This window comes from Siphateles boraxobius, unplaced genomic scaffold (assembly GCF_051911475.1).
Source record: "Siphateles boraxobius isolate OS27281-9 unplaced genomic scaffold, OSU_SipBor_1 11, whole genome shotgun sequence".
NCBI classification, from domain to species: Eukaryota; Metazoa; Chordata; class Actinopteri; order Cypriniformes; family Leuciscidae; genus Siphateles; species Siphateles boraxobius.
This window is the reverse complement of record NW_027508711.1, coordinates 6945242-6970292: the sequence shown is the minus strand read 5'-3', so window position 1 is coordinate 6970292 and position 25051 is coordinate 6945242. Positions and strand designations below refer to the sequence as shown.

Sequence of the window (25051 nt, the reverse complement as noted above, 5' to 3'; positions counted from 1 at the left end):
ATGACCTTACATATAAATGTGAAAAAATCGGAGCCTTTTTAGCTTGTCACTTGTCACTGCATTTGAGAAGAGTGTCGTTTCTGCACTTTTGTGACATTTCAGCCCACACATATCGAGCTGCAGCATACCAAATATGCCATAATGCCTCCAGATAGCCATCGAAGATCATATAGGTCTGTGTGTGTGGCTGTATGTATTCACGGCTTCAGAAAATGTGTGACAGCATGTGTTTTTCATTTAACGTTTTCCCAATCCCTGAAACAAAAACATTCCGGTTGTTCCATTGACTAATAGATGTTGGCTTGGTCTTAAAGAAAGGAGGAGCACCGGCTTCCTCAAGTGCTGCAAATATCTCCATTTGTGCTGGGCCACCTTTGAAGCAGTGCAATGTTTTAAGAAGGAGAAAGGAGAGCTAATGAAGAATGATTTTTCCGTGCCTCGAAATTCCGCCTTGTGAGATGACTCAACAATGCTCTGATAACTGATGGTGCTTATGTGAATGAGACATTAACTTACAGATTACAGGGTTTAGGTTTAAGATTGATAGCCAAGGTAAAAATGTGATGAAGTACTCCTGAGAGATGATGGGAAAATCGAGGTAATCGATCTACGATTCACATTCATTTGTTTGTTGTGCTTGCACAACTAGTCATTTTAAGTTGACAATGTTTTAGAAAAAGGGCATGTTTTTGGATGCTGGTTTGTTGATGTCATCCAGCAGATGTGAATGGTCAACCAATTTGACCTGAAATCCTGAAATATATATACATATAAACATATATGTTACATGTTTCACATTTGTGTGTAGTTTGGTGTGTATGTTGCTAATCATTTTATGTTTGTGTGTAGAGTTACACACAAACATATTTTTTAGACTTCTACTATTAGAACTATTACAGTTAAAATAGTTTTGAATGAAGTGTTTACTTTTGCAAGAGATGAAGAGTATGAAGCTTTGCATCTTGTGTGCATGTTTTGTGTGTGTAGAGTTTAGAGAAAAGGAGCCATATAGTTTCAAAAACAGTGTGTAACCATTTTTGAAAAACTGTACTTGTACAGTATAAAAACAATCACGTCTATGGAGAGTCCCCACAAAGACAGTAAATCAGACGTGTGTGCGTGCGGGGTCATATTCCTCTGTGCTGAGTCACTCCTTCATTGAGGATACTCTTGCTTGTCTAAGCAGACGGACCTTCATTCATCATGCAGGCAACATAGTTTTCAATCTGTGTTGTTGTAATAGAGAAACAAGTTGGTCCATTCATAGACAACCTACATTTGTGCAACATTCATAAGCAATCAATTTTGTCATTGTTCTTGTCTTTGTTGAACTCAGTGCAGATTGGAGTTTAAGGAACTTTCCTTGCATCACCTGTTTGTTGAACATTTCAAGTTCTGTGTCATACAGTTTAATTTAGCTACTTTGACTTAGCACGCATTTTTTCAGACTATTTTTCCAGTTACATCTGTCAGCATTGATTTAAAAACCAAGCTGTATACTTGTTTTGGCATGGAAATTTGTTTTGTTTTGCAATGTTTTTTTCAATAATCATGTCTAATTTGATTCAAAGTTAACTTTACCATCAGAAATGTAAACACGAAACAGTGTCTCTGAGGTATGTTTATACAGAAAAACATGTCAAAAGAGCTCCCACTGCCATATTCAAAGAGAATTTCTCCAGTTGTTAACAGATCCGAATGACTTTGGTTTCATTTTCAAAGCAAAGGTTCTACTTGAAAGCTTCTAAAAGATTCAGTTTTCATTTTATCCTTGCAGATTTCCGCGAGGCTCCCGTTTCCTGAATACAAATAACCCTGATATGTCAGAACTGACAAGCCCAGCGCTCATTGATTCGAAGAATTATGATAATTGGCAACAGTTACTAACTGCCTGGCCTTCATCAATATTCTGTACATCAGCATCGTCCCTTGCAGACCGGTGTTGGAAACCCCAGATACAGTTGAAAAACCCAATGACTACAGGTCAGGGGATAACTAGGAGCAGACGTGGACTATCAGAATGGCAACCAGAATATAAGATGCTTGTTTGTAGCTTTATATTTTTACCCAATAGCAAAAGAACGCAGTGGCACATTGAAGGCCGTTACCCTTGAAATATGATGACTGTGGCATTCAGTCTGCTGACATTTGGATACTTGCTTGACTGTAACAATGAGAGTATAGTGTAATGATGCTGACTTAACAGTCACTTCATAGTTTTAACTTATAGTTCACCCCAAAATGAAAATTCTCTCATCATTTACTCACCCTTAAGTTGATCCAAACCTGTATGAATTTTTTTCTTCTGCTGAACACAAAAGAAGATATTTTTAAACAGGTTTGGAACAACTTGAGTGTGAGACAGAAATGATGAAAGAATTTTAATTTTGGGGTAAACTATCCCTTTAATACTCACATTATCTATAAAAGCTAACTATATTAGTGTTACTTATATTTAATAAAATATAACTATCCAATAATTCATTATTTAATCAGTGTTTTTTTTTCTGGTTCAAACACAGTAAAGGAGTTTAATTGAATCTCAGTCAGGGTGACAGTATCAAACATGGACCGGTAAATTCATGATTAATACAACAAAAACAACTAGTCTATGCACTGCTTTTAGTTACAGCAACCCATGGTCTGTGCCGATTCTCATTTGAAAGTAATTTTTATTCTAAGCCAATACTTAACCTTTTCCATGACACTGGCCTTTTGTGTGGATGTCCTGGTAATTGCCTCTATCCTTTGTGTTGTTCCAGCACTAGACGCACATTTACAGGTCACCCTAACATATTAGTACTTGTTTTCCAAAGTCTAATTTGACTTCAGTTTGATTGACATGGACCAGCTTTGGTTTTCCTCTTAAGTTTATTTCTAGTGTAATGTGCATATAAATACACAGCTTGATTCTTTGTAAGTAAAGCAGGTGTCTATTGCACGAACAAAGCTGATGACCCATTTTTATGGTAATTTGTCACGTCAAACAAGGTAATAAGCATTGTCTGATGGCTGATATTGACCTAAATTATAGTTTATTTTGATTTATTTTTAAGGAATTTGTACATTTATTGTTTCTGCTTTTTTCTTTTTGGCAACATTTGCAGCATTTGCGCTTATAAATGAATGTTCATTTTGGCAGTAAACATTGCTGATTTTTGTGGTACATTTGTTTGACTTCCCATTTGGCTAATATATCAGGGTATTGCTTGTTTTAAAAAAAAAGGCAGAAGTTTATCAAATTCTATTTTACTATCAAACATAAACAAGAAGTTTATCAGTCGATGTACACTGCTTTGCCTCTTCCAAAACATTTTCCTCCATTCTGATCTATATTCATAGACTGTATTTACATATATTACCCTAAAAGTTCTAAACAGGGGGAAATAAAATCTGAAAGGAACTGAAGAAGAGCATTTGTTTGAATTACAATTCTTTGGGTATTAATCTAGATATCCTGAATCGCTGATCCACAAAAAAAAAAAAAAAAAAAGCTTCTTGTTTCTATTTAATTTGTTTTCACCCAAAAAGGTTGGACTTTTTTTGTGGGTTAACCCTTAAACGCATACCTCGGGTCTTTAGTGACCCAGGACGGCATTCACTATCCTTCTCCTCATTAATTTTTTTAAAGTAAGACATCAACCTTCTTAGTATTCCTCAATCAATTAATTATAAACAATATAACAAGATTTTATAACAATAAAATTATAAAAGACTGCCTGTTTTCCCATTCATTTTGCTAACGACCCGAGGTGTGTAACAGTGTAAGTATAATTTTTTCTGCACAACAATAATTGAATCTTTGATGACTGAATAAGTGCAATTCACCTTTATTACACAAGGTGTCAATGTCTGATACACAATGATGAAATGACGTTTCACTCATAGTTACCGCAGGCAGAAACCAAAAGAATAGGAAGAATCAAAAACTTGAAATCGCTCAGAGATTTACTGTAGAGCAAATACTGAACGCAATCAAATATTAGTGTCACTGATGGTGGATCTGATGAAGAAGCTGTCAGAGATCAAAACATTGATTTTGAAGATGTTGAAAATGATAGTTTTGAGAATATGTTTGAGATTGTGAATATAAGCCAGATGCTGCACATACTGGGAAATGAGCTGTGACGAGGACAGTGATGATGGTATAAAACATCTGCTCAAACTGTTCCTGGGTTAACATGTTTTGTTGATCCTGGAACAACATTCCTGTCCGAAAATGTTATCCTAACCATATCTTTACCCCTAAACCTAACCCTATCCATAAGTTATTCCTAAAATCAGAGGGAAATGATAGGCGAATAACACTGATGCAGAAGCACCTTAGGCTCACCTTGAAGGTGAGCCTAAACTTGACATAAACTGTAAACTTGTCCCTCAAATCTGATTGGTCGATTGGAATGTTGTTCCAGGATCAACAAAGATGTTGATTCAGGAACATGTTGCACTTGGTGAAATCGGGTTCTCCCATTTAAATATAGTATGGAATATAGTATAAAATACCATACATTCGAAGTTGTTTTGCAAAACATTCAAACATATACAAGTTGTTTGACAGTGTCAGGAGAACTGATTATGCCATCCACTGTGCTTGATGGGAGTGGGCGGTCACTTCTGAGCTCTTTTGCTGGGATTCTGGTTTCCATGGTAACAGCAACTTCTCTGATTGGTGAATCACTCCTTTAGGATTATCTCATTACTTCTGAATAAATTCTGAAATTATATTAGAACATCAAATGGCATATAAAAATCTGTAGTCATAAGGTTTATCACCTTGGGAAGAAACATCATATATCTCTTAAAACATTGAGAAGAAGTCACTGAGCACATAGCAGCGACTTACAAAAAAGCAACATGTTTTTGGACATGATACCATGGTGTTTTAAAGTACCATGTAAATACCGTGGTAAATGATTGGTACACAACAGTGATTATTTTGTAAGGGAAGTCAAAGGCAAGATATCACTGAATTGTTACATTAATCTTTTTCTGCCTGTCATTGGATTCACACTGTCCCTCGCTCGAGCAGTTTTGGCACAGGCAGAGCCCGAGAGACATGCCTCAGTTGCACCCAATCTGAACATGAAAGCTCTTTGAGTTAAGAGAGTGTTTTTGCCGTGTATTAGGTGACAAGAGAGAGAATGTGCCGAATCAAATGAGAAACATATTGCCACTGTTTTTCCACATTTTTGTTTATCATTGTACAGCTATTTCCTTATTCAGAAATGGGCTGAATAAAGATCTTATACAGTCTGAAGAATATACAAAGGGCAGTTTAGTTTCCATGGCTCAGCTAAAGGAATAGTTCAAGCAAAAATTAAAATTATCCCACCATTTACTCACCCTCAAGCCATTGTATCCTGGCTCTTCCCAGCTTTGTAATGGCATTGAATAGTGCATTGTATTGAATAGAGTTTTTGAAACACCAAAAAGCGCGTCCATCCATCATAAAAGTAATCCATACGGCTCCAGTGGTTTAGTAATATCCTTCTGAAGCGAAGCAATATGTATTTCTAAGAAAAATATTAATATTTAAAACTTTATATACTATAATCACTGGCATCAGGCAACGGCTGTACGCGCGTTCACGAGAGAGTCGAGTTCCAGCGGAAGGGTGACCTCTGACCCGACGTAGGACATGTAGCGTAAGCTAGGGTGAGAATTGCCGAACACAGCAGCACAGAGAACAAAACTGCTAAAGATGTACTTAAATCCTAGTTATGTGGACCAATAAAACATTCTTTCAACTAATTAAAGAAGTTCAACTAATTTCATTAAATATAAATTTAAACTATAATACATTTTCATTCAATTGCAAAAAGTATGCAATTAGGTATATATATATATATATATATATATATATATATATATATAGTATATATACTAAGTATTATTTCCTTAATAAGTAGGCCTGCTCTTTTTAAAAAGTATACCAAAGTGTATTTCTTTTTCCCAAGGGTCATCATACTTTCTTTTTTTTATTATTATTTAATATATTTTTCCTTTGTGCTCCACTTCTGGTTCTGAAAGTTACAGTATGTTTTCTTTGTACCCAAAAGATCACAGGAAATTTGATTCGCCATGATTTGACCTCTTTAAATTATATTCTTGAATATTTCGTGTTTATTTTTTGCAGGTTCCCCTTTGGGTGGTCTGGATGGAATGGAGTATTTACCCCACCATGTTAAGAAGAAAATAAAGAGCAATACACGAGCTCGTCGAGAGACGTATGAAGATGAGATCTTTAACATTGAGGTTCTGTTGGGGGTGGACTGCTCTGTGGTGATGTTTCATGGCAGAGAGCACATTCAGAAGTACCTCCTCACCCTCATGAACATTGTAAGTTTCCCAAACTCCATTAGAAAGAATTTGCACTGATGTCATGTAAATATGTGTACAATTGTACACCTTTTGTACATAGTTTGAAGAAGTTCTGAGATGACCCTATTAAGATGACCCTAATAAGCAAAGCAAAATCCTCAGTTTTCCCCACACTCTTAAAAAAATAAAGGTTATTTTTGGCTTCTGGAATGCATTGCGTAAACGTTTTTTTACAGAGCAAAAAGGTTCTTCAGATTATTAAAAAGATCTTTTTTTTCCCTTTAAGAATTGTTTTTTTTTTGGTAATCCCGAAATGGTTCTTCTATTTCACTGTTGTGAAAACACCCTTTTTGCCTTCATTATTAAAGGGATAATTCAGGCAAAAATTTAAATTTTGCCATAATTTACTCACCCATAAGTTTTTCCAAACCTGTATGAGTTTTGAGGAAGAATTGGGCCTTTTGAAGAATATGGGCTCGATTGACTTCCATAGTATGGTAAGTATGGAAGTCAAGGGGGTCCATCAACTGTTCGGTTACCAACATACCAAAATATATTTTTTTTATGTTCAACAAAGGAAAGAAACTGAGGATGACAAAATAGAGAACATCAACAACTTGAGGGTGAGTAAATGATGACAATTTTCAGTTTTGGGTGAACTATTCCTTTAAGAGTTCAGGGAAAGAGTTATTCTACTTCAAGCTACTTTGTATAAAAGGCGTTAGCTAAATGGCTTTTGCTTAATTATTTGTCAGCTAAATGACGAGTAAGTTACCTAAGGAACTTTTAGGTTCTGCGTCTTGTGTAAACAGATCAACACTTATCCAAAAATCTCCCACAATGTCACTTTGCAGACAGTATCATTGTTAAGCAAACGATGCCAACGATGATTATATCAAACTCAAAGAGGGAAATTAGCATTACTGTACACAATTCTTGGATGACGGAGGTTGAGCCAAACCTCTATCTTTTTCCCTGACAACTGCTCTAAGTCAAGAAATTACATCCACATCCCTGACAGAGTTTCCTACCTGAAAGATTGATGTACTTGAGATTCTCGACAAACCAGACTTGCAATGAACTTGCTGTCAAACCTGCACAACTAAACATTTTCTGTCTTTTCCTTCCTTTTTCTTTTTCATTTTAGTCTCGTTTTGGCTTTATGGTAGTGTGCAAAGAAAACCCCAGATCCAGTGTGCCGTCTTTAGATAGCTAGCTATAAACATGTTAACTAAATAAAACTAACCATGGAAGAACATTTTTTACTCTAGTGTCTGTTATAGTGCCCCTTGTGGCAATTTACGTAATGCAATGCATATTTGCTTTGTGTTATGAACTGCTGTGTGACATTTTGAAATGCAAAAACACACAAAATCGAATTTGCATAGCTAGAAGCGTTTTCGTTTTTGTGATTGTGTAAAGTATGTTTTAGGGATAAAAGTGACTAGCTACCAGTTCCAAAGGTCTTACAACTTATATTCCAGTGTTCCTCCATGCTCATAATTCTCTCATTCACAGTTCATTTTTGTTTACACGGCAGTTCCGTGGCCAAGCAGAAGACACGCTCCTATGGTATACCTTGCTGCATTATTAATTAAGTCCTAATGATTTTATGGCACTTTGGCCTCTTACACGTCAATTAGCTTCCTGCTAAAGACAAGCTGAGATCTGGACTAATAAAATCCTGACAGGGTCCTGGAGAGGGCCAGAGACAGCCAGCACTAATGAGAGACTTGCTGCTAAGGTGATTAGTATGGTGTGTGTGTGTGTGTGTGTGTGTGTGTGTGTGTGTGTGTGTGTGTGTGTGTGTGTGTGTGTGTGTGTGTGTGTGTGTGTGTGTGTGTGTGTGTGTGTGTGTGTGTGTGTGTGTGTGTGTGTGTGTGTGTGTGTGTGTGGGAGAGAAGAGAATACAAACAAGAGAGTATGTGCTGATAATAGTCATTAATGTGCCGGGTTACATAGCTGTCATTATTGAGTGCCTAGACACATGTTTTCAGGTGGGAACGGGGTTACTTGGCACTGTTTCTTAGAGACTGATATGCTTAGCAACAATGATAGCAACAATGATAATGAATTGTTACTTTAACAACAAGGAAAAATCTCTTATTTCTCTCATTATAAATATATAATAGTGATTTTTTTTATATAAAATTAAATATATGTAATATCAAGTGGACATCTTCTAGCGGACAACAAGCCAAAACCGTTTACCATGTGTGCTAGTCGTTTACCATGGTTTCCTTTTTTCTTTCACTTAAAGCCGTTTTGGCCGTCATTTACACGACAATGGCGTTTTGGGGGCCTGAGAATGCAAAGTTTTTGAAAACGATACTCCGTGTAAACTAAAAAAATGTGAATTTGTGAAAACGGTGATGTGGTGCATATGTGTAGGCTATTACTTGTTCAGTCTATAGGCAGTCTAAAGTTTTTCTTTACAAAGTGACCGCAACTACTGGCCTGGCATGCATAATATAGCACTTTTAGTCATTGTTTTCACAAATTTTGTCATTTTCACTGCATTAGTCATTTTGACAACATTTTCTTTTGTACGCAAAAAAAATTACGTTTCCATTTATAGTACATCACTGTTGTTTAAATGTACCCTAAAACAGTTTGGTTGCTCTAAAATATATTTGTACTGTTTATTTTTGATCATTCATTATTGACATTCTTGGAGTTTTTCAATATATCAATAAATTGATATATTCTTTTCTTCCCTATTGTGACATATATCCGAGTGAAATGGCTTTTCAAACAAGAAAAAAAATGTTGGGGAATTGATTGAATGGTCGTGGTTTGCTTTTGCTGTGATGTCATGTGAGTGACATGTTTTCCCGCCCTTGTGCCAGTAAACACGTCATAAGAGAAATCATTCATAATAAATATAGCAATATTCCATAAAAAAAGAAATGTCAGATTTCATGGTGACTAAAATAGCAAAACACACACTCATCTAAAGTTTAGTTTCTTTGAAAAACAAGTGGTGTTATAAGGAATAGGCATCTAATTGCATCTGTGGGCATTCTGGTGAAAGGTTGACGCGTTCTAGTGGAAACTATAGCTAGCTCAGTTTCTGCTCTCCATAATCAGGCTCAGATTTTTAAACAGCCTCTAGTCTAGCTCTGTGTGTGTGTGTGTGTGTGTGTGTGTGTGTGTGTGTGTGTGTGTGTGTGTGTGTGTGTGTGTGTGTGTGTGTGTGTGTGTGTGTGTGTGTGTGTGTGTGTGTGGTTTAGTGCTTCATTTGTTTTCTTTCTTACACACCCTGGTCATTTAGCCAGAGCTTAGCGCCTCCTTACAGATTTCTTCCCAGGTTCCCCCAGGGCATTGTGTAAATGAGTGGAGAGAAGTCAGGTATGAGCATGGTGAAACTGTTTCTCTTCTTTAGACCCATGTAATGCTGAAATTGAACTGGGGATCTTAAATCTCTGTTCTTTTATGAAGGGATGCAGATATGCAGGGGTGTCTTTCTTTCTCTTTCTTTGAGATAACACTTGTACCCCTCCTTGTTCACTTCTCTTACATTTGTTTTTAATAAACTTTTTTTTAAAACCATTATACATTTTTTTTTAAATTGTTCCCTCTAAGGTACCCTGAGGGTCCCAGGATGTCACTTTTATATATACTTTTTTACATCCAAATTTTTACCTAGAAATATTTTTTTCATTTAAAAATCTGCCTGAAAAATCTGAATGAACATGTACAATAGACATAAAGCTACAGATATAAATATACTTTAAAACCTCCTCAAGGTGACTCTAAGACTAAGTGCTGTGCATTTTTCAGCTAAGAGGCAGTAAACTCTGCTTTTGTTAAACTCTGTAACTTCTCAAATTGCCTCTGGCTCTGTGACAGTTTTTTCCTGCCTACATAGTTTTGGTATCCGTGTTATAGCCCAGACGAATTACACATCCATGCATCACATCTAGGCTGTCTCTAAGGCTGTGTTTGTGTTACCTTTCTTCTTGTTTATCCTTTATGTTTTTCTTGTGAATCGTTCCACAGGTGAATGAGATTTATCACGACAGCTCCCTGGGTGCCAATATTAATGTTGTCCTGGTTAGAATCATGATGCTCTGCTCCTCCAAGGTAAGACGGCATCAGCCAGCTTCCTTCTGAAACTTTTTTGGATGACTTTGGTTGTATCAACAGCACTTCAAAGTATGAAAATATCTTAACTATGAAAAATATGATAATCTAGTGTACTCGACTGTCCAACAGAGACTGTTTTGAAGTATATCCTCCTGTTATCGCAATCCAAAGCAAAGTCTCACTGCTGTAGCTGAAGAAGATTGTTTTAAAGTTAGACTTTTGGGTTTATGTCTGGAGCCTGGACACATTGACAGTGGCCTGAATGCCTAATAATCTTTTAAAGCTTAAAATGAGAAAATTGTGTACACTAAAAAAAAAATAATCAGCATGCGAATATTGAAAAGATAAGTTTAATTCTTTTAGGTTCAGTCAAAGAGGTGTTGAAGTTCACTGCATACTTTTGACCTCTACGAAAGGCTTTGAATGATTTGTTTCTAATTGTCTCTTGTATCCTAAGATAGAAACTAAATTCTAAAACTAAATTGAAATCTGGTAATTGAAATCCCCCCCTCCCCCTCCATCACAAAAGTGTGCCCATTCTTTTTTTGGATATAAATATATATGTCATCTTTACCTACAGAGTCGTTCACAAGATGAACATGCAATAAAGAGCTGCTCTATCATTCACTGACAATAGAAGACATTTGCAAGTTTTGTTTCCAACAATGGATTGTAGCAATATCCACCTCATCCAGCGCTCTTTTTCTTTTCCGTTTTATACACCACTGATAGAAAACACACAACATGATTGCTAAAATATTATCAGGGAAAATAATTTTCAGGTCCGTACATTGACAGTTTGACATTTGACATTTATCAGTAATATTTTACTGGGACTCATGCTCCAGTAAAAAGGGTCTAGCGACATCCCTGGTTGATAAAGTTGGAGTGTATGAACCTGTGATTTGTGTTGTTTTCTCAGTCCATGGGTTTGATTGAGCTGGCCAACGCCTCTCAGAGTCTGGAGAACGTCTGTCGCTGGGCCTTCCTGCAGCAGAAAGAGGACAAGAATGATGCAGAATACCACGATCATGCCATTTTCCTCACCAGGCAGGAGTTTGGGCCCACTGGCATGCAGGGTAATACTTTTATGAAAACATAACATGATGCATGTACTAGAGTTGTCAAAAGTACAGACTTCGGTACCAAGTTGGTACTGAAATTTAAAAAATGTGACGATACCAGCATTTCCCTCTAGCCTTTTGAGCGCTGTTGAATGGATTCTTAAACGCCTCTGATTGGCCATTGTGTTGACGCGCTCAACATATATGATCAACAATGACATCTTTGACGCTCTCCACCGAGCGTTTACATAGATACACACGGGAGCATTTAAAAACAGGCGTCTATCAGAGAATATATATTAGGGATCCCCTAATAGATGCCTGTTTTTAAACGCTCCCGTGTGTATCTATGTAAGTGCTCGGTGAAGAGGGTCAAAGATGTCACTGGTGATCACTGTAGCCAATCACAGACATGTTGAGCGCGTCAACACAATGGCCAATCAGAGGTGTTTAAGAATCCGTTCAACAGCGCTCAAAATGCTAGAGGGAAAAGCTGGTATCATCACATTTTTATGTTTCAGTACCGACTTGGTACAGAAGTCAGTACTTTTTGACAACTCTAGCATGTAAAATTCAGCTAAAATTCATGTAACGAGAAGAGTTACACAAAGTTATTTTCAGCAAGACTTGCCGATCAGTCGAACAGACTGTTGTTTATGCGACTGTTGAGTAATGTGACTGCAAATACTTCTATATTTTTCAACTCTGACTTTTATCTTCCCTTTCTTTGCAGGTTATGCTCCTGTGACAGGAATGTGTCACCCTGTGAGAAGTTGCACTCTTACCCACGAGGATGGCTTTTCCTCTGCTTTTGTTGTGGCCCATGAGACAGGACATGTGTGAGAAAAACTTGATCAGAACTTCCACCATAATTTGCCACCATGGACCAATGTTGGAGAAGCTCATATGAAAGTGTTAAGCGTCAAGATACTCCTAATTTAAAGTAGTTGAACTACAGTCAAGTCCTCAAGTCAAGCCACTATGGGGCAGATTTACTAATAGCTTGTGCCAGCACAAACCCTCAAATATCTGTGAATATCAGACTATTTTATTTTTTAATCAGAGCAGTAGCCTATTTATATGGCACAAAAATTTGCAATAAAAGTAGAAAATGCGGCCGATTCTGCGCTCAAGTACTTGCACTCGTTCTCATTAAAATATTACGATACCAAAAACCAAGACGACACAGCATATATACAGTGTTTGTGTCCTGACAAAGAAACAGCCAACAGAACAAACAGGGAGCAGAATGGAGATATCAGAGATTAAGTATGTCTATGAAGCTAATGTATTTAATTAATAGAATATTAAACATAAATTCAATATTTCCACGCAGTGGCATAGACGCGAGAGCTTGATTTATGTATAATGGGTGGTTCCATACATTATTACAGGTAAACATTATGTATGGTATGAACAGTAAAACATTTATATTTATATTTAGTCATTTAGCAGACGCTTTTATCCAAAGCGACGTACAACTGAGGACTAAAGCAAGTGAGTCATCGTGAAGTGGGAAAAAAACAACGCAAGAAGTGCTCAAAATACAAAGTTCAGGCATTGCTCAGAGTAGCGAAAGCCAGACAAGGGAAGATTTAAAAGCAAAGGAAAGATTTAAAAGAGAAGAATAAAATAAAAAAAATAAAAAAATGATGTTAAGTACTCACGGAAGAGATGAGTTTTCAGTTGCCTGAATGCTGTCAGGGATTCTGCATTACGGACGAGGGTGGGGAGATCATTCCACCAGCATGGAACCATGAATGAGAATGTTCTGGAGAGTGTTTTAGTGCCTCGCTGTGCTGGTACCATGAGCCGTCGCTCCTTGGCCGATCGTAGGCTTCTGGAAGGGATGTAGACGTGTAGTAGAGAGTGAAAGTAGGACGGAGCTGAGTCTGTGGTAGATCTCTAAGCAAGCGTCAAAGCTTTGAATTTGATGCGAGTAGCGAGTGGTAGCCAATGCAGTGAGATGAACAGAGGAGTGACGTGAGCCCTTTTGGGCTCGTTGAAGACAAGGCGGGCTGCAGCATTCTGGATCATTTGTAGAGGTTTAGTAACACATGATGGAAGTCCAGCCAGAAGAGCATTGCAGTAATCAAGCCTAGAAATAACCAGGGCCTGGACGAGAAGTTGTGTTGCATGCTCAGTTAGGAAAGGCCTGATCTTCCTGATGTTATACATTGCAAACCTGCATGATCGAGCTGCAATTGTAATGTGGTCTGTGAAGGCCAGCTGGTCATCAAATATTATTCCAAGATTTCTGACGACCTTGATGGGGTGATTGAGGATGACTATAGCTGGATAGTAAAGTCTTGCTGTAGAGACAGATTGGCAGGGAGAACAAGAAGCTCAGTCTTTGCCAGGTTGAGCTGCAGGTGATGTTCCTTCATCCATGCCGAGATGTCCGCCAGACATCTAGAGATACGTGCAGCTACTGTGGGATCATCTGGTTGAAAAGAGAGGTGGAACTGTGTGTCATCAGTATAGCAATGGTAAGAGAAACCATGTGCCTGTACGATGGGTCCCAATGATATGGTATAGATGGAGAAGAGGACGGGTCCAAGAACTGAACCCTGAGGAACCCCTGTGTTCAGTTGATGTGCTTCGGAGACCTCGCCTCTCCATGTAACCCTGAAGGACCTACCTGTGAGATAGGACTCAAACCAGTGGAGGGAAGTTCCTTTGATGCCCAGTGATGAGAGGGTGGACAGAAGGATCTGATGATTCACAGTGTCGAAGGCAGCAGAAAGATCCAGCAGAATGAGAACTGAAGATTTGGAAGCAGCTTTTGCGATCCGCGGGGCTTCTGTGAACGACAGTAGTGCAGTCTCTGTTGAATGGCCTTTCTTGAAGCCAGATTGGTTGACATCTAGCTGGTTGGTCAGAGACAGGAAAGATGACACTTGGTTGAAAGCAACTCGTTCAAGTGTTTTCGCAATGAATGGTTGTGAAAAGTGACGAGTCTAATGTTGTTTTTTTAAGCAGTGGAGTTACCCGAGCCTGCTTGAATGCTGTAGGGAAAATGCCAGTGTGGAGGGATGAGTTGATGATGTGTGTGAGTGCTGGTAGAAGTGTGGGAGAGATGGCTTGTAGAAGGTGTGAGGGGATGGGGTCTAGAGGGCAGGTGGTAGGATGACTGGAGAGGAGAAGTTTAGATACTTCTTCCTCAGTTAGCGGAGAAAAAATAACAGACACTTGTACAACACATTCTAACAGACATAATTAAGCTTGAAAAAAAAATACTAAAGAAAAAATATATTTACTAAACGAATTTAACAAACTAATATGATTTATATTCTGTTGGTTTCTCCATATTTAAAAAATAATAATAATACAATTGCATTGAAAATACAGGTATCTGTATCAGCAAGTACAAACATATTGGGTGTGCACTCATTCTGGAAAAACTGGTATCCGTAATGCTTAAGGTCCGATGAAGATGATAAAGTTTCCAAAACAAAGTATTTATTCAATAAAACAAACTCTGATAATCCACAGGTATGCAGGCACCGTAACACAAGACAATACCACACAAAGAACTGAAACAAAGAGGAGCTTAAATATGCAAAGATAATAAGCTCAATGGCGAACAGATGTGCTGATTGAATGAGTCTCCATAGAAACTAATGACTGGCTGGGAAAACAGAACAAAGGAGCACAGGAAACAGATTACTGAAGAGAAACAAACCAACAGTCCATGAAAATTAAACTTAACGTAAACCGAACATGACAGAATCGGTGTATCCTTAATATTTTAATTAATTCGAAATTATATTATATAATAATATACATAATATATTATGTATTACATGTACATTTTCTCACCCATGTTTCCTTTAAGTACAAAAGATGACTGGAGAGTAATATTCGTTTGTTAAATTCAGACTGGGGATGGAGCATGACGGCCAGGCGAATGAGTGCGGGGATGAGGTTCCCATGGGCAGTATCATGGCTCCTCTGGTTCAAGCAGCCTTCCACCGCTTTCACTGGTCCCTATGCAGTCAACAGGAGCTCAGGCGATACCTAAAGTGAGTAACTGTGTTTTTGTAGCTTCCTGATTTGTAGTATATGAACATATTCACCCGGTTCATTGATTGTAATTGCTAAAATAGTGCTGTTCCTCATGCAGGACATATGACTGTCTTCGTGACGACCCTTTTGATCATGAGTGGCCAACTCTGCCCCAGCTGCCTGGTCTGCATTACTCTATGAACGAACAGTGCCGCTTTGACTTTGGCATGGGCTACATGATGTGCACTGCGGTGAGTGAAACAGAAATTTTATCACACAAACCAACCTGACATGCCATCTGACTCCACATCCAACCACATTCACTAGTAAGATTTATAGTTAGTGAATCTGGCAATGCGGTATACAGTGAAGTCCAAAAAGTTAAGATAATAAAAGATAGACTGAAAATGTGCGATGTTTGTTTTCAATTAAACCATCAAATAAATACATTTTTAGTTTTTTTTATGTTTAAAACTGTGAAAAGACATGATATAAAATAAAGAAGGAATATTTAAAGGGATAGTTCATCCAAAAATGAAAATTCTGTCATTAATTACTCACCCTCATGTCGTTGCAAACCCGTAAGATTTTAGTTCATCTTCAGAACACAAATGAAGATATTTTTGATAAAATGTGAAATATTTCTGTCCCTCCATTGACAGCTACACAACTACCACTTTCAAGCCACGGAAAGGTAGTAAAGGCATCATAAATGTAATACATGTGATCATGTGATTTTTGGAAGTGATGCGAGTGCTTTGTTTGTGAAAAAAATCATAATTTATTTACAAAATATTCATCTCCAACGCGCTCTCATGAGAGCACCATGACACATGCGTGTTGTGTTGACGCGAGAGCAGGCGTTGCGTAAACGCGAGCTGTAGATTAATATTTTGTAAATAAAGTAGTACATTGTGTTTACCAGCACTTGTGTCGCTTCATAAAATTGAGGTTTAAGCACTGGAGTCACATGGATTCATTTAATGAATTCTTAACTACCTTACTGGGGCTTGAAAGTGTTAGTTGCGTAACTGTCAATGGAGGGACAGACAGCTCATAGATTTCATCAACAGAACTTCATTTGTGTTTCGAAGATGAACAAAAGTCTTACGGGTTTGGAACGACATGAGGGTGAGAAATGAATTACAGAATTTTCATTTTTGGGGAACTAACCCTTTAAGTTTCTATATTATTTCTAATATGATTAATCAAATGACATTGCTCATGTAACTCTTTGTACAGATTATTTTATGTTCTTGCTTCCATTGAAGCACAAGATGCTCTTTGGATCAGTCTCAAATAATTGAACATGCAAGTAGAACATGCAGGAGAACATGATCATCAGATTTTACAGTTTTCGAGTCTTTCATTCTTCTTCAAAAATTTTACTTTTAGGGGTACAACAGTTAAAAGAACATTTTAGCCATTTTTTAATATGTAAGGTACTACTATGAACTTATGGGTAAATAAGGTACAAAGTTGTCCCTTTAAGGTTACTTCCCCAGTGACAAACTGTTGTACCAAGATTTGCACAAAAAAAGAATTCTGAGAGTGTATGGTTATTATATAATTTATAATTTAAAAAAAAGTAATAAATTAAACCGGGTAAGGTTTCATGAATTTTATGTATTTATTAATTTGTAGTATTTTGAATCATTTTCTTTTTACTTTAAAACAGAGTCTGTTTACTACTTTATTATTATTAACAAGGTTACTGTAGATGTATTTCTCATTTGTAGATGTATTTTCCATTTACTTGTGTATGACTTGTGCACATTTTGCCCATTGTCATTAATGGTTTCCTGTTATAACTATTATTAAAAATAATGCAAAATAGAAACATTTCTAGACTCTTGGACTAGACACTTATAAGTTTATCATCTTATATTAAGAAGTAACGTTAAGCAGGTGCAAGAAGGGGAATTCACCTGTAAACAAGTAAATCAAAATAAAATCTCTGTCACTTTCCTATTTCCCTGCCAACATACAACCATGTGATCTGAGCTTGGCTACGTGTATGAATGAGAGCATGACTATTTCCTTTAGTACAGCGCCAGTGATCCTTGCAAGCAGTTGTGGTGCAGCCACCCCGAGAACCCTTTCTTCTGTAAGACCAAGAAGGGCCCTCCTATCGACGGGACCAAGTGTGCAACAGGAAAGGTTGGACTTGTAGACCCTCTACTCTACTGTACATTACACAGAACCAAAATAACAGATACCACTTTTATCATTTATTTTTTTCTTCTCTCTATTTCTCTAGCACTGTTTTAAGGGTTACTGTGTCAAGCTGACACCAGACATGCTTAGGCAGGATGGCCACTGGGGTCAGTGGACCAAGTTCGGTTCCTGTTCTCGGACCTGTGGTGGTGGAGTACGGTTCCGCACTCGAGAGTGTAACAACCCCATGTGAGTGTCTTTAGATTGATCGTCCCATCACCTTTCTCGTCTGTTGACTTGAACAAACCTGTTCTGTGTTTTAGTCCGGCCAATGGGGGGCGCACTTGTTATGGAAACAACTATGAGTTCCAGCTCTGTAACATGGAGGAGTGTGCAAAGGCCCTGGCTGACTTCAGAGAGGAGCAGTGCAAGATTTGGAACCCCCACTTTGAGCATGAAGACACCAAACACCATTGGCTGCCCTACGAGCACCCTGAACGTGAGTCAAAGCTATTTATTTAATGTTATTAATCCACAAATCATTTTCCACTTTTGTTGGATGTGAAAAAGACATTGGCAACGACATCCTGATGTCCGCCATGTGTCTTGGTCCATTTTCTTCTTTCGTTCAAAGGAATGTGCTTTCTAAATATCTTCCAAGCTACGTTTTCTGTAAATGCTTTCCCTCGTCCCTGTAATCTCAGTTCAAGGACATTATTATGTGGCATTTAATACCACTTTTTTTGTATTCTAGTAACTTTATGCTTCTGCATTTTGAGATATCGGTAACACTTTACAGTAAGGTTTTATTTTTTAACATTAGTTAACTACATTAGTTAGCATGAAGTAACAATGGATCTTAGTTAATGTTAGTATCAACGTTTACTAGTATAACTGTCGTAGGCCAGTAAGAGCTGTGCATGTAAACCTCACTCCCCTGATCTCAAGAAACGCTCTAGCGACTGACGCTAGAGGCTGTGGTCATTAGCTTCCTCGTTAGAGCGCCCGCCTCACACGCCGGAAATCACGATTCCCGCTCAGGGCAGGTCGGTAGGACTGGTTACACTAGTAAAATTTTTTTAGGATCAAAAGTTGGATCTGTTGACATTAGTTAATGCACAAACATGTATACTAACAATTAACAAAGGTTAAACGCTGTAAAAACGTTATTGCTTGTTGTTAGTTCATGTTAGTCAGTGCATTAACTAATGTTAACAAATTAGACCTAATTGTAGTGTTACAAAGATATCTTCTTTTATGCTGTGCCATTAAAACCTCAATGCAGAACAGCAACAAAGAGAATGGAAATTAAATTAATGGAAAGGACGAAACCAAAACTCCTTTTGGGGGAAAAAAATCCTTTTTTTTTCTCTCTCCCTCAGGATCTCATTATTTATGTATTTATTTGGTAACGTCAACATTAAGAATTTAGAAAGAGTAATAGGGTTGTTACTCAACTGGAGAGTTACTCTTAGCTGCTTGGATACATTCGCCAAAGGTTTGGCCCAGTCACTGAGAAGGGCATCAGCCAAGCGTTGGACAGCAGCAGTAGAAAGAAAGGTACATGGAAATGTGATTAAGCAGCAATGGTATCTCCAGTCATCCACTGGGGCTGAATTACTGCTACAGTAAAAGGAATGCAGGTACTATCCAGCTAATAACCACTCCAGTGTCCTCTTCTACTCCTGAGAGGAATAAACAGTCTTGCTTTCTGTACACAGTATGAACAATGTTGCATTGGTTGCAGAAACTTTGTTATTATTTATGATTATTCATGTAGCAGACACCTTCATTTAGGACACATACGCCGCAACGATATCACTGGTATTCGTATTAAATCTATGTAATTTATTCCTGTGATAGCAAAGCTGAATTTTCAGCATCATACAGTCTTCATTCTCACACGAGCCTTTAGAAAGCATTCTTATATGCTGATTTGCTGCTCAAGAAACATTTCTTATTATTGTCAATGTTTAAAACTATTTAATACTGCTTAATATTTCTTTGGAAACCAGGAATTTTTTTTGTAATTATAATTGTACAGTCCCAGTTATACTGTCATATACAGATGTTTTTAAACAAAAATGTATGCAAAATAATACATTTCATTTATTTTAACATTCTAAAATGTCAGCTAGAGTTAAGTGACGAAATCCTTCAAAACCGAGCCGAAAAAAAACACCTGTAGCCAATCAGCGGTAAGAGGCGTGTCCCTTGTGATGGGGGAGGTGCCTGTGTTTGTGAATTTGGGGGTGGGGCTATCAAGATAGGGATGTGGACCTTTTTTGGTAGGGGGCGTGTTGTGGTGATTTAAAAAATCAACAGCCTTTCTCAGATATCGCTTACTGCACCTTTAATGCTTATTATTAATTTCAGTGTCAAAAATATAAAAATGTAAGTGTCCTAAGACTGCACCTTGCATACAAATAGCTACAAAAATGATTTGTATAAATTTGTCTGTGGTCTGCTTTTGTTTTGTTTTTTGTATTTTTGGACAGCTGACGAGAGATGTCAACTGTACTGCCAGTCAAAAGAGAGCGGAGACGTGGTGCCCATGAAGAGAATGGTGCATGACGGCACACGGTGTTCCTACAAAGACCCTTACAGCGTGTGTGTGCGTGGAGAGTGTGAGGTAAAGGTTATTCAAACGCACACACACACACACACACACACACACACACACACACACACACACACACACACACACACACACACACACACACACACACACACACACACACGCACACACACACAAACCATCCATCACTGAAGTTCATCCTCCAAAATGCCATAGAATGAATAATATCAGGTCTAATATAATCAGCTTTCTGAGGCCTTTCCACTCCTCATTGCCAGTTAAAGTTTAGAGCTAAAACAGAAAACTCTCTTGAATGGTTTGTTTTTAGCTTGTTCTGTTATTGGTGGAATACATGACTGTGATGTCCTGTGGGAATGGCAGATTGATGAAGTACATGCTTAGATTTCTTTGTTTTGCTACTGGAATTTAAAGATAAAATGCATTCCGATATGTATTGCTTTATAATCTGAGAGGGATGTGATTGTCTGGAAAAGGATGGGTTTGAATTTGTTCTGGCACTGGCACTTGGTAAGGGAAAGAGAGGATCTGTGATTGTTTCTATTCAGTTGTGTGCTCAAGATTGTTTCCTACTTGAACGTCTTTAACTTTATTGACGTTTATTGATTTGATTGGCAAATAGGAGTAGTGGTTTGAATTAGAATTTAGAGCTAGAGTTTAGAACTAATGTACCATCCACACACAATGTTGTCTTAGCCTTTAAAATGACATTTACTGCTATGGTTGCAGCACCACACACACAGTTTGTGTGTGTGTGTGTGTGTGTGTGTGTGTGTGTGTGTGTGTGTGTGTGTGTGTGTGTGTGTGTGTGTGTGTGTGTGTGTGTGTGTGTGTGTGTGTGTGTGTGTGTGTGTGTGTGTGTGTGTGTGTGTGTGATAAGAATAAGAATTATCTTATTAAATTGCCTAGTAGTAGCCCATGATTATTACGGATGTATTTTGTATTTGGCTGGTCATCTGAACAAAGAAGGCCTAAAGAGGCTCCATACATAATAAATCAGTATTATTGCTTTTCACTAGTGTGATGTTAAATAATTTTTATTTTTAATAATACTACTGATCATTTCTTCATGAGTGAAACCTTTCAAAGGCACAATATGTAATTTTCGCCACTTCAGGTCGCTTATTCAAAACAAAGGCGTAGCTTGATGACCACGTGATTTTGTGCACACCATCGAGAGCAGTGGAGCTTCTATTATTCTGCAGACGACCGCTTTCACGTCGTCCGATCACGCGTATGTGGGGTAACGCAGCGCTGGTTTATCATATTAGATACATTTCAGTGTGTTGAAAGTAATGTTATCATGTTAGTCTGTGCGTTCACTTGGCGGCTACTATGAGACAGTTTCTTGCACTCTGCAGTGAGCTAGATCGATATTAGGCATGGTAAAACAAGGTACTCATGGTAAATCAAGAAAACAAGATTTAAACAATGAGAATAATTGTGTTGAGCTATATAACACTGATTCGTTTTCTGTTGATGAATGTATCCAGTTGCTCACCTGTCTAATAAAACATAATATATTAAAGTGGCTTTGGTGGTTTCTACAAAATAAAAATAAAACGGAAATCACCAAAGATTCTTGGAAACATTTGGGATAATGTAAGTACACAAGTCAACAAAATATATAACAGTGTTCTAGTGGTTTTTAAATATTTTAATCCAAAAATCTTTCATATTGTGCCTTTAACGGAAAAAATGCACCTTGAATGAATTCCAAAAAGTTTTATGAAATAACATTTCTGTGAATCTGCACAACTTATCTAAGGACAGCACCTAAGTTGATCCTACATCTCTCTATATATTCTTGGTTCTCCTAAACCCTGCTCTCTGCACAGAAAGTGGGCTGTGACAATGTTATAGCCTCGGAGCTAGAGGACGATAAGTGTGGCGTGTGTGGAGGAGACAACTCCACCTGCAAGATTGTCAAAGGAAACTTCACCCGTAGCACAAGGAAACCAGGTGAGCTTCTGCCCTCGCTGCAGACTACATGAATAGTAATCATAATCATAATCAGGAAATCTTTCCATTTTCAAATCTCATTTTGGCTTTTGTGAATTTCATTCTCAGGTTTTCTGAAGATCCTGGAGATTCCTAGAGGAGCACGCCACATACAGATCCGTGAATTCAAAGGAACTCCACATATTCTAGGTAGAAGCTCATTCTTAGTAAACGGCAGTGTGATTAATTACTCCGACACTGGCCCTCATAGTGCAAGTGTCTGGCCTCCCACAGTTTGTTATTGATGGAGAGGTTTGGACTCCTCCTGGCACTGATAACATTAGGAGCTCCAGCTCAGTGGCCGTGAAGCACCTTAGCTACTTTGAAGTAATGCCTTCCAAAATTGTGATTTATAGGTACAAGAAACATATAAAAACAGCTTGATGAAGACAGATCCTTGTTTTTTCTCACTGGGTGCATAAATTGGACTGCATGGAGATGAGATTGTCCTAATGTTAAATTGTCCTCTGCTAGCGGTGAAGAACCAAGCCACAGATCATCTCTTCCTGAATGACGAGGGTGATTTTCCTGAGTCACGTACAGTAATCGAGAAAGGCGTGGCGTGGGAGTATTCTAACAATGATGACATGGAGATGGTCCAGACCACCGGACCACTCAAATATGGAGTTCTCATAATGGTGAGAAGGAGCATTATATGCAAAATGACCAAAGTAGACAACTATAAATCCAGTACTAAGCCTAAAGGAAGTTCAGGGATAATAAGGGGACTAGATAAATACTACTAGTTGGACGGTAGTTCACCCCAAAATGTTAATTTCATGTACATTTATAATTCATTTCATTTCATACATTACATTCATCAGTTACTCACCCTGAGGTCATCCTCGACATATATGACTTTCTTTGTTCAGATAAGCACAAACAAAGATTTTTTAGGAAAATAATACATCTCTGTGAGTCCATATAATGCAAGTGAATTGGTGCCACTCAGTTGATGCTTGAAAAGCCACACACAGCGATTGTGACAGCAATCCATACGACCCTAGTGGATGAATCAATTTCTTCTGAAGCGAAACAATAGGTGTGTGATAAAAATATATAAACATCTAGTGGCGAAGTCAAGGGGCTTCAGACAAAACATTACAAATGGATATTACAATGTTAATGTATTTGGTTTTGGCGGAATAGATCTGCTACGCTGCTGCTGCAGAGCAAGTACACAGACTTGCTACTGCCAATACATACACAGACACACTGCTATGAGAATGTAAGACATGCTGCTGTACTAATAGCATATATTGAAATTGCCAGTAGCAGATCTATACAGGTGGAGGGTTTCAGAGGAGCTCTGCAAACTGGTAGCAAACACTGACCAACAATTTAAATGTTGAGCAGCAGGTCATTGGCTGTAGATGCATCAGCTGGTGCCAGCTTGTGATTGTCAGCAGGATGCTTTAAGGACCCATCAGCCTGTGCCATCTAGAGTTTCATGACAGAACTTTGCATTTTTCTTACACACAGCTTTCGTTTTGCTTCAGAAAACATTAATTCATCCAGTGGGGTTATATGGATTACCGCCAAGATCGCTGTGTGCATGTTTTTTTTTTTAAGCGTCAACTGCAGCACCCATTCAATGGAATTATACAGATATAGATTGATTATTTTCCTACAAAATTTTATTTGTGTTTATCTGAAGAAAGAAAGTGATTTACATTGAGGATGGCATGATGGTGAGTAAATGAAGTGAAATTAATACAAAATGTTGGGTTAACTATCCCTAGTTGGTAAGTACAATTATGGTTAAATCACATGACAGCAATAAGGCTAGTCAATAGAATGTATTTTATAAAAGTAACATACTTCTCCAATATCAAACATCTTCTCCAGGTTCAGTCTCAGGGCATTTCTAAAGTCACGCTTTCATACAAATACATCCTACCTGAAGACCCGCTCTCATCAATGGAGAACACCCTGCCTCAGGACGACACAATTTACTTCGAGTGGGCTCTCAGGAAGTGGTCGCACTGTTCCAAGCCATGTGGCGGAGGTACACAGCAATATAGAAGAATATTTCTCATTTTCTTAGAATTTAAATTGAATTGACAATGTCCCACATTATTTTGGATTAGAATTTAGTTGAGAATTAAATACTAATTTACAAATACATTTTTGAATAGGTGGCGTTTCAAACCAATTAAAAAGTTATGTACAGAACCGTTCAAAAGTTCGGGGTTGGTATGATTTTTTTTTTAAATATATGTTTTTGGAAGAATTATTATGTAAAAATCAATTAAAAATATTGTGAAAAATAATTACAATTTGAAATAACTTTTCTATATAATTATATTTTAAAATGTTTAATTTATTCCTGTGAGGGCAAAGCTAAATTTTCAGCATCATTTCTCCAGTCTTCAGTGTCACATGATCCTTCAGAAATCACTCTAATATGCTGATTTGGTGCTAAAAAAAAAACATTTATATTATTAGCAATGTTGAAAAAAGTTGTGCTGCTTAATATTATTGTGGAAACCGTGATTCATTTTTATGGATTTTTTTATTAATCTAAAGTATTTTAACAGCATTTATTTGTAATATTAATATTTTGTAGCAATATGAAAGTATTAGTAAAGTATTACCGTGTATGATAACACAGTTGTGTGTAATTCATACTGAAAAGTAAAAGTATTGATTGTTTGTTTGTTTGTTGAAGGTTTGAATTACAATTCTGTATTCTGTTTGGTACCTCCCTTCAAATTCAATTCAAATTGAGGAAAATTGATCAAATAATTGAATTCTCAGTTCACCTCTGAACAGGGGACAACCCTGACAGACACGAGCTATGATTGAAACTGGG

At 37.6% G+C, this 25051-nt stretch overlaps 2 protein-coding genes across 2 annotated transcripts in view; one reads left to right on the top strand and one right to left on the bottom strand.

Annotated features, from left to right (window-relative positions):
- adamts2a (ADAM metallopeptidase with thrombospondin type 1 motif, 2a) overlaps positions 1–25051 on the top strand; it is a 75275-nt gene that overhangs the window by 29096 nt on the left and 21128 nt on the right. Inside the window, exons 4-17 of the mRNA XM_077194757.1 lie at positions 6137–6339; positions 10324–10407; positions 11333–11489; positions 12208–12313; positions 15356–15499; positions 15601–15733; positions 17529–17642; positions 17743–17888; positions 17963–18138; positions 20138–20271; positions 22074–22197; positions 22306–22386; positions 22711–22874; positions 24085–24244. Coding sequence (XP_077050872.1) covers positions 6137–6339; positions 10324–10407; positions 11333–11489; positions 12208–12313; positions 15356–15499; positions 15601–15733; positions 17529–17642; positions 17743–17888; positions 17963–18138; positions 20138–20271; positions 22074–22197; positions 22306–22386; positions 22711–22874; positions 24085–24244 — 1926 coding nt within the window. The remainder of the gene's footprint in view (positions 1–6136; positions 6340–10323; positions 10408–11332; positions 11490–12207; positions 12314–15355; positions 15500–15600; positions 15734–17528; positions 17643–17742; positions 17889–17962; positions 18139–20137; positions 20272–22073; positions 22198–22305; positions 22387–22710; positions 22875–24084; positions 24245–25051) is intronic.
- The window catches only part of LOC143701134 (uncharacterized), a 65275-nt gene continuing 51493 nt past the window's right edge, over positions 11270–25051 (bottom strand). The window contains exon 2 of the transcript XR_013189879.1: positions 11270–11398. The gene's annotated coding sequence lies outside the window, so the exon portion shown is untranslated. The remainder of the gene's footprint in view (positions 11399–25051) is intronic.